Source organism: Rhinoderma darwinii, chromosome 5, assembly GCF_050947455.1.
Source record: "Rhinoderma darwinii isolate aRhiDar2 chromosome 5, aRhiDar2.hap1, whole genome shotgun sequence".
Lineage (NCBI taxonomy): Eukaryota > Metazoa > Chordata > Amphibia > Anura > Rhinodermatidae > Rhinoderma > Rhinoderma darwinii.
This window is the reverse complement of record NC_134691.1, coordinates 313,704,166-313,713,520: the sequence shown is the minus strand read 5'-3', so window position 1 is coordinate 313,713,520 and position 9,355 is coordinate 313,704,166. Positions and strand designations below refer to the sequence as shown.

The 9,355-nt window shown below is 42.2% G+C and overlaps 1 protein-coding gene across 2 annotated transcripts; it reads left to right on the top strand.

Annotated features, from left to right (window-relative positions):
- The first annotated feature begins 782 nt into the window (after positions 1-782).
- On the top strand, positions 783-8,961 carry LOC142653001 (uncharacterized). Of its 2 annotated transcripts, XM_075828708.1 has the most exons (8): positions 783-967; positions 1,918-2,028; positions 4,365-4,472; positions 5,122-5,256; positions 5,955-6,017; positions 6,403-6,582; positions 7,395-7,448; positions 8,258-8,961. In XM_075828708.1, the coding sequence occupies exons 1-8, from the start codon at positions 953-955 to the stop codon at positions 8,279-8,281; spliced, it is 690 nt and encodes a 229-aa protein (XP_075684823.1). In that variant the 5' UTR covers positions 783-952; the 3' UTR covers positions 8,282-8,961. The 2 variants fall into 2 exon arrangements, with proteins under 2 accessions (XP_075684823.1, XP_075684824.1); XM_075828709.1 differs by lacking the exon at positions 5,122-5,256.
- Positions 8,962-9,355: the final 394 nt, after the last annotated feature.

The following is a 9,355-nucleotide window of genomic DNA, read 5'->3' as shown; positions in this document are numbered from 1 at the left end:
AATAACGGATAGATTCTCGCACCTGTACCCTAAACTTTGGTTGCGTTCCAAGGCGTGTCCGATCCCTATTGGCCGGAGGGCGGGAGAGTGAGGCCGCAAAAGGTAACGCCGCCATGACCCGCGGCAGTGCCGGAAGGAGCGAGTAGTAATTTCGATACCCACAGGGGACGGGAGTGTAACTCTTACCCCTGAATATTCTCACAGTAGTGGGTAGCTCCCGCCGTGACTGTCAGAGGCGCGTTTCCACCCTAGCGGGTAACGTGGGATCAGGTACAAGCTCTCAGGGGGACTCCAGCGGGATCGACGTCCCCAACCTCAGTTTCCTCCTTGTCTGCTCCCCAAAGTAGGGGAATCATACAATAATTTTATTGTTGGATTTACAGTAAAAGAATAGAAGTGAGAGCCTGTGTTGAATTAATCTTTTCACCTGACGCCAACCCTACATGTGTGTGTGTGTGTGGGGGGGGGGGTCACATGACTGACGCCATGTTTAGTCATTTTCAGTTAGCCTGTGGATGCATTACACAGGCCTGATCTGTGGATTATACCATTCTACTGTGGAGACGGGGGCCACTGTACTGTTATATAAAAGGTATGTGAGCAGAATTGTTAATACAAGTATATTAAAAAAACTGTATAATTTCCTGTTCTATAAATAAAATTTAAAAAAAACTGAGAAAAAAAAGCTCCACCATTTATTACAAGGGGTCGGGGGAGGGGATGTAACAGTTTAATTTTTTAAATCATTTTTAGTAGTACATTGATAAGATTGGGGGGTGGATGATTAGAATGCTGCTGTGGTGATGTCATCAAGTCCATTATGATGTCATCAGTCTCTACCCTATTAGGCCAGGCTTTACCTTGATTCCTTTGAGGGTTTTGTAGGAGAGAGAGAGGAAGAGAGGAGAGAGAATTGATTTTATATTTTGCTATTGCGCATTTTAGTCCAAATATGGACAGATTTCTGGTAAGTAATTATATATTCATGTATTGATAATTATTGAGGATTGATTGGGAATAAGTAATGAGCAGTAATTCATAGAAATGTTTGTTTACTTGTGTTTTTAGAATAGCAAAATTGATTCAAATGTGTTAATTGTTCAGAATTGGAAAATAGGGTCTGTTTTTCCCCCACAAATATCACCGCTTTAGTTCATTAGCTGCGTATGATATTGTATTCACTTGAATTGGGCTGACCTGCAATACCAGCTCAAGGACAGGAGTGGCGCTGTGTCAGGAAAAAGTAGATTATTTTCTAATCCAGGACAACCTCCCTAGGGTCAGTTCACACGTTGCGTAAATACTGCGGATTTTACGCAACGGAATTTGTTGTGGAAAATCCGCAGCAAATACAGTAGCAGCAAAGAGGATGAGATAAAACAAATCTCATCCACACGCTGCGGAAATAACGAGCGGAAAAAACACTCAGAAATTTACCAGTGGTGCAGAATTTTTTTCCGTAGCATGTCAATTGTATTTGCGTAAACGCTGCTTATTTGTTGCGGGTTTTCCTCTTTCAATTCAATAACAGTTGTTGCGTTTTTTTTCGGCGGATTCACAGCGATTCTGCCGCAATAAAAATGCAAGTCGCACAAAATAAATAAATCTTATACTTACCCAGGAGTCTGTGTAAGTATAAGCCGGCCTGGATGATGTCAGAGGGCCGGCCTCCTGGGATGACGCTTGACTCTTCATCCTTTGTGACCGCCGCTGCACCCAATCACAGGCTAAATGCTGCAGATTTCCACTGTTTGGTCCGGTTTTTCGGCCAGAATTCCCTGCGGCGCACAGTATGGATATGATGTGTGCTTTTACGCAGCGTATCCACCCCGTGTGAACTCAGCCTTAATGTAATGCGACATAAGGAGGTTATAAATCATGTCACTGAATGGAGATTATTCCTTCTCTGTCCCACAGGAATATTTACCTGCTCGGTCCCGTTATCAAACTCATGTCACCAAGTTTGCGGAGCCCGGGAAGAAGAGCAGGAGATGGAACTTTTTTCAATGTCATTCATCCAAAGTCCAGGTGATGTATTTTTTTTATATGTTATATATTTCCTCATCAAGTAAAAGCTCCACCTTGGAGCCACTTAATAACATTATGGAACTAAAATCCCAGCAATTTCCTAATATATATCTGTGACCGGAGTCTTTCCGTTCAAAACAAGGCAGGTGCCGGGAATTCCTATTCCTTCAAGTTGTTCTCCTGGCACCAAATGGAAGAGCTGCCCCTATGTCAGTCAGTCAGAGGCGTAATTCAAAGCTTATGGACTCCAATGTAACATCTGTAACAGGACCCCCCACCTACAATGTTCCAGTTACAATTCTGGCAGAGGGGCCTCCGGGCCTCCTCAGACACCATGGCCAGGTGCGACTGTTAACTCTAAACCCCTTCTAGCCGTGCCCCCGCAGTCACTATATTCCTCCAGTCTTTTCCCTTAGGCTGGGTTCACACGACCTATTTTCAGACGTAAACGAGGCGTATTATGCCTCGTTTTACGTCTGAAAATAGGACTACAATACGTCGGCAAACATCTGCCCATTCATTTGAATGGCTTTGCCGACGTACTGTGCCGACGACCTGTCATTTACGCGTCGTCGTTTGACAGCTGTCAAAAGACGACGCATAAAAATACAGCCTCGTCAAAAGAAGTGCAGGACACTTCCTTGGACGTTTTTGGAGCTGTTTTCTCATAGACTCCAATGAAAACAGCTCCAAAAACGGACGTAAATAACGCCGCGAAAACGGCGCGAAAAACGCCGCGAAAAACGTGAGTTGCTCAAAAAACGTCTGAAAATCAGGGGCTGTTTTCCCTTGAAAACAGCTCTGTATTTTCAGACGTTTTTGGTCACTACGTGTGCACATACCCTAAGAGTATGTTCACACGATGAGAGGCATTTACGTGTGAAAAGACAGACTGTTTACAGCTGCCTCGTTTCACACGTAAATGCTCCTCCTCGTAATTTACGAGGCGTCTGAGACGCTCGTAAATCTTGAGCTGTGCTTCATTGAGTTCAATGAAGAACAGCTCAAATTACGTGGCAAAGAAGTGGGAAAACAGCCCCTGATTTTCAGACGTTTTTTGAGCAACTCGCGTTTTTCGCGGCGTTTTCGCTGCGTTTTTTACGTCCGTTTTTGGAGCTGTTTTCATTGGAGTCTATGAGAAAACGGCTCCAAAAACGTCCAAAGAAGTGTCCTGCACTTCTTTTGACGAGGCTGTATTTTTACGCGTCGTCGTTTGACAGCTGTCAAACGACGACGCGTAAATGACAGGTCGTCGGCACAGTACGTCGGCAAACCCATTCAAATGAATGGGCAGATGTTTGCCGACGTATTGGAGCCGTCTTTTCAGACGTAAAACGAGGCATAATACGCCTCGTTTACGTCTGAAAATAGGTCGTGTGAACCCAGCCTAATAGATATAATCGATAAGGAAATTCTATCTATTGGTAAAATGGAAAAATAAAAGAGAATAATTACATTTATTTTATGATTAGGATTTCTTCACATTTTTTGGGGTACAACGAGTGTATTAGCTCTTTAGAAGTTGGTGTCCATTATACTGATCTGGGGGAGGGGGTATTATACATCCCTCTCATTCTGATGTTGTGCTATCCGGAATAATAGAGAAAGAAGTGATGCTGCCAACACTTACCCATGGATATTGGCTACTTGGTCGGACATTGTTATTGGACACATTTGCATATATCCTTATTGGAAACTGTTATTAGAGGGTAAAGGGATTGTCCAGCATTAGAAAAAGGGGCTGTTTTCCTTCCAGAAACAGCGCCCCTCTTGACTATTGGTTGTGTCAGGTATTACATCAGAGCCCCATTTACTTGAATGGGAATGAAGTGCCGGACACAGCCCATAGACAATAGTGGCACTGTTTCTGAACAAGAATCAGACCTTTTTTCTAACCCCACACAACCCCTTCAATGTATGGTATATCAGCAAAGTGACAGAAGCCCCTTATATATAATCACAAGATCAGGATTTATCTCCACTACTACAAACAAATCATGAGCATGGTGACTGGGTGCTCAGCAATGTGTCCCTGGGGTCCAATCCGACCAAGGAAAACGCCTGCATGGAGTTTATATGTTCTTTCTGTGTTTGCGTGGATTTCCCCCGTTCTCTATTTCCTTTCACGCTATGATTACATACTGATAGGTTATTTCCTATGTAATTGGCCTCAGTGTGTGTCTGAGATGGAGAGATTGGCGTTATGAGCCCCATTGGGTACAGTGAGTGATGATAATCTGTGTACAGCGCTATAGAATGTGTTGGCTGGAAATTCTAATAATTATAAGGAATTACAGAAACACATTCAATGAACTCAGTTTTCTACTTATTTACAGCAACGTCCTGCTGGCTCCTTTGATAACATCATTGACGTTCCAAAAAAAGAGCCTAAAAATGTATCCAGGACACGGAAACGTTTCTGGAAATGTATTAACAGGAGAAAGGTAAGATTTCTCTTTTTAGTGTCATTTTTTTGCAGAATTTTTTTCTACATACGTAGAAGACGTGATTGGTGGGTGTTTGGATCTATTGGAGGATGTTACATTGGTAAGATACTGGGATCATGCATATCAAGTACATGTTGTGCAATTCCCATCTATTAAAGGAGTGTTCCCAAAATCATAAATTATCACCTATTCACAGAATAATTGATAATTTCTGATCGCTGGGTACCCAACTGCTGGTACCCCCACCGATCATGAGAATGGAGGTCCCGATCCCCCAGATCCTCCTCACTGCACGCCCAGCAGTGAAAAGGAGCTTAAATGGAGCTGCTGTCGAGCCTGCGTTCACCGTTCCATTCATTGTCTATGAGAATGATGGAAACAGCCGAGCGCTGTACTCGTCTGTTTCTGTAATTCCCGTACACTTTGAATGTAGCGGTAGCGCGCAGGCTGAACCACCACTCCATTCAATGTCCTCCTTACTGCGGTCAAGCAATGAGGAGGATCTGGGGATTTTGGACCCCCGTTCTCATGATCTGTGGGGGTTCCAGCAATCTCCAGTGATCAGACAATTATCATCTATCCTGTAAATAGTTGATAATTTAAGATTTTGGGAAAGCCCCTAAACTCTAGTTGTTTTCTTTGGCAGGCTTATGTAGCACCAAGTGGCACTCCTAAGGATTCGGCAGATAAAACATCTGAAAATCCAGTAACCCAGATTGAGGAGATTCAGCTAGACCTGAAGCCGCTGACATCCACAGTCAGGAGGGGTTATTCTGTTAAGGTAATGTTACCGGAACTATCAATCCACAAAGATAGATGAATAGATATGAGAATAATAGATAGGTAGGAAAACAGATAAGAAATAGACAGACAGATATGAGATTAGATCGGTATATATGAGGATAATTGTGGTGCAGTTTTTCGGCCGGAACGTCCGCTGCGAAAAACAGCACGTAAAAAATTTCCATACTTACCTGTAGCCATGGCGACGCATCCCTCTGACATCCTGCAGCCCAGCCTCCTGGGATGACGTTTCAATCAATGTGACGCTACAGCCTGTGATTGGCTGCAGCAGTTACATGGGATGAAACCTCATCCCTGGCGGATGCATTGGATGCAGGAACACAAAGTTCCGGGCAAGTATGAGAATTTTTTTTCTGAGTTGCGATCCTTGCAGCGATATTGCAGATTTTCAGCTGCAAAACTCGCAACATCTGCTACTTCATGCAGGTTTTATCTCCCCATTGATTTCAATGGCGCCAACCTGAAACAGAAAAGCAGCGATTTATTAAAAAACGGCACCCAGGTCAATCTATGAACGTTTTTTTACTCTGCGCGTGGATGAGATTTGCTCAAGGCTCATCTACTTTGTTGCTACTGTACTACGCTGCATATTTTCGGCAAATGAAATCGGTTGTGGAAAATCTGCAGTGTTTACGCTACGTGTGAACCCGGCCTAAATGTGTTTTCTTTCTGTAGATCAAACTGCAGATTGCACCTACTAAAACCAAGAAAAGAAGCTTCATAGATTTCTTCCGCAAGGTGAGAACATGAGTTTATTACTGATTTCCTGCAGTCACTGTCTTGTGTTGTATCTGATTTTCTAGCTTATGTGAACCCTCAGTCATAATATAAGTAGAAGCTGGGTGGACACAAAGTGGAGGAGATGCAGGTGAAAGTCAGAAAGCATGTGCGCGTTTCTCTATTATGTTCTATGAGAGTTATGAGAACAGCCATGCGCCCTGGACCACTTGGGCACCCATTCTTTTGAAGGTTGGGGGGCCCTACCTTTGGATATGGCACGAATGTTTTCCTAAATCTTGATCTGTTATTTGCTGTATGTTTGCTCTTTGGTGATATAATTATCTAGTAATAGAAACATCTACCAGTATGATTCACTTTTATTCACTTTTATTCTGTTTTGTAGAAGTTTGGTTTAGAAGAGCATCAGCCAACGATCCCAAAGAAAATACATGTTGGCACCCAAGTTACGGAAAGGGACCTGGATCACATCATCATGTTCTCTACTAGCACAAGTACCAACTCGTACTTACTGGTCTCAGTAGCAACACAAACAGATGAGGATGATCTGCGGAACATCTCAGAGGTGTGTATGATAAAGGCTGTATATACCCCAGACCCAGGACAAAGCCCTATATCACATGATAAAGCAGTCCTGGAGATGGGGCGAAGGACATTAATTCTGGGGGAATCATAGTCCACAAGAATAATCTTCTGCATCCTGAGAACTATTAGTGATGAATGTCTTAATAATGACATCATATAATCTCAATATCCTGCAATAAAGGGAATTATTATATGCTATTTATACAGGTGACAAAATCTTGGACCGGAGGAAGAAAAATAAGATCAATCTCAGCATCATTAGAAAGACCCACCTCACTTGTGTTTAGTTAGTTAAAGGGCATTTTCTCCTCAAACCAGAAAATTCCTAGGATATATAGAAGTCCTTGAGTCAACCTCTTCAAGTTGTTTAACATTTAATTGGATGTTGGTTGACAACCAATATGGCCACCATTCTGGCTACCACAGGGATTGTCGCCTAGCGTTACTAGACTACTGACCTGCCAATCTGCACATAGTTGTGAAGGAATATCACTACATGCTACAAGATTTGATATTCAAGAGTCTGGTAAAGCTTGATGCCAATCCCTATTAGAGCTGTAATGGCTGATTGTTGTCCGTCACTTGCGAGAAGGAGACAGAACTAAGAAATAACTTAATACAATGTTTAAGAGTGTTACAGAAGAGGATCAATCATGGTGATTTTTTTTTCATTTTGGGTGGAGATGCATTTAATAAACAATATATTTAGAAATGTGATAGAAGATATAGGATATGTTTAACATGTTCTACTCAATGATCAATCAATTAATAATTATTCAATTTGTTTTTCAGAAAGCACTGCCACCAATTGGAAGACAACTCATTGTGATCAAAGAAGCCGACTCTGTAAGTTCTCACATATTTATATGCATTTCGCGTTGCTTATATAGCGCCAATATATTGAGGAGTCCCTGTCCCCAATGGGGTTCAAAATCTGAGCAACAAGATTCTTTGAATCCTGTCCATTTGTGAAGGTGTTTGTTATTTGCTATTTTGGATGTGACCCGGACTGTTTTCTAACTCTGTCTTGGGATCACTGCCTGCCCTGACCTGTATCTGTTTATCGTGTTGCATGAATTCTGCCAACCCTGACCTCGTATTTGTATGACCGTGCATGGGCCCCCTCCTGTTTTCACCTTACACAATTCTAGTTTGGCAGACTAGAGCAGGGTTAGTGTTCTCCCAGCTCTCCTAAATATCGCCAGTGATTGTATGTCCACTGTCTCTGCTGTCATGTCCTCATTCTGTGCAACTCACTGTCCTGGACCATTAGACTTTTTTTTTTCTAAAATGTACAGCTTTTTTAAAATTTATTTTAAAGAATCCCTATGTCACATAACCATAGTACCACACACAACCTGATTTGGCCAGATATCCCCACTCCACTCTGTCCTCAGCTAGATACCCTTGTCGCATCACTTTGCACTTTATATCCATGTTGGCTCATATACTGGCTGGGTGATGGGTTCATGCAGCTTTATTTTTATTCTCATTGCCAATACAAAGGGTTGGGCCCTTGGAGAACACTATCACCGTGTACCTATCGTGTCCTCCCATTCCATTAAGATCATAAACTCTTGCAATTACTGCCACAATGTTGGCGCTAAATATTAATTATTATTATATGAAATGATAAAGTTCTGTTTCCATTTCAGATCAACAAAGTGACAAAGAAGTAAACATCTGCATCAGCTATGGAAGTGAACAACCCTAGGGGGCATGGCTATCAAAACATGGAGGATCTCACTGCTCTGGCATCACCGGGGTGTTAAAACGCGACTCTCAGTGGCATAAAAACCGGCACCGACTACACAATTCTGCTGGTCCTAATCTCTGCCACCCACTGATCTACAATGAATAAGGGGAAAAGAAAAAGAGGAGCCTGGGAAAAGTGTTTTCCTTATTTTCCCATGATGGCACCGGGTCCTGGGAAAGAATGGCGCTTGAACGAACTACAGACCAGCCCTGCTCAGTTACACTAGGACTCAAGATAGGACCGACGCTCGAGTCTCACCTATTCACCAAGGAGACTCCAGTTTTGCTGGGGGACCCTCATCTGAAGCACCAGGCAACAACGACCCTTTGTCAGGCTCCTCACAACTTGGTCTGCCGTCAGCCCCCTCACCGGGCACTGAATCATCTACCTCCCTTGCCTATGGCGTCTTCTTGGCCAATAACACTGATATCTTTCCACACCGCGTCCCTATGACTACATCATTATCACTTCTATTGGGTATCTACATTTCTTGACTAATTCCTTTATAAAACATCCGATTACTGTGGATTTGTTTTCTTTGTTGGTATTTCTTTTAATGGTTTTCATGTTTTCTGTGGCTTGCTTGCCTATTATACAGATGACACGGGTTTAAAGTATTTTAAAATGTAGAATGCTTTAAGGCTTTTTTATTAATTTATTTAAATGTTATATTTTATATAGATTTTTGGTAAGAATTTTTTAAAGAAATAAAAAATCTCTCGGAATATAATTATAAAATGAATGGCCGGAAAGTAAAAAAAAAATTCTAGTATAGTGATCTACTTCTTCACTAAGGGTTTGTTCCCACACATAGGATAAGCTGCAGATTCTCTGCAACAGAAAATCTGTAGCAGAATCTCAAGATAAATGCTGGTAAATCTGCCACAAAAATCTGCAGCAGTTTTACTTGCAGATTAAGGCTGGGTTCCCACAGTGCAGATTTGTTGCAGATTTTGCATGTATTTTTTAAGCCAAAACCAGGATTGGAACCTAAACA

What these genes read in the sequence shown, in the direction of transcription:
- LOC142653001 (XM_075828708.1), top strand. An exon ending in GTCATTCATCCAAAGTCCAG is followed by an intron (nt 2,029 to 4,364) that starts GTGATGTATTTT and finishes ACTTATTTACAG; the next exon opens with CAACGTCCTGCTGGCTCCTT. An exon ending in ATCTGCGGAACATCTCAGAG is followed by an intron (nt 6,583 to 7,394) that starts GTGTGTATGATA and finishes TTTGTTTTTCAG; the next exon opens with AAAGCACTGCCACCAATTGG.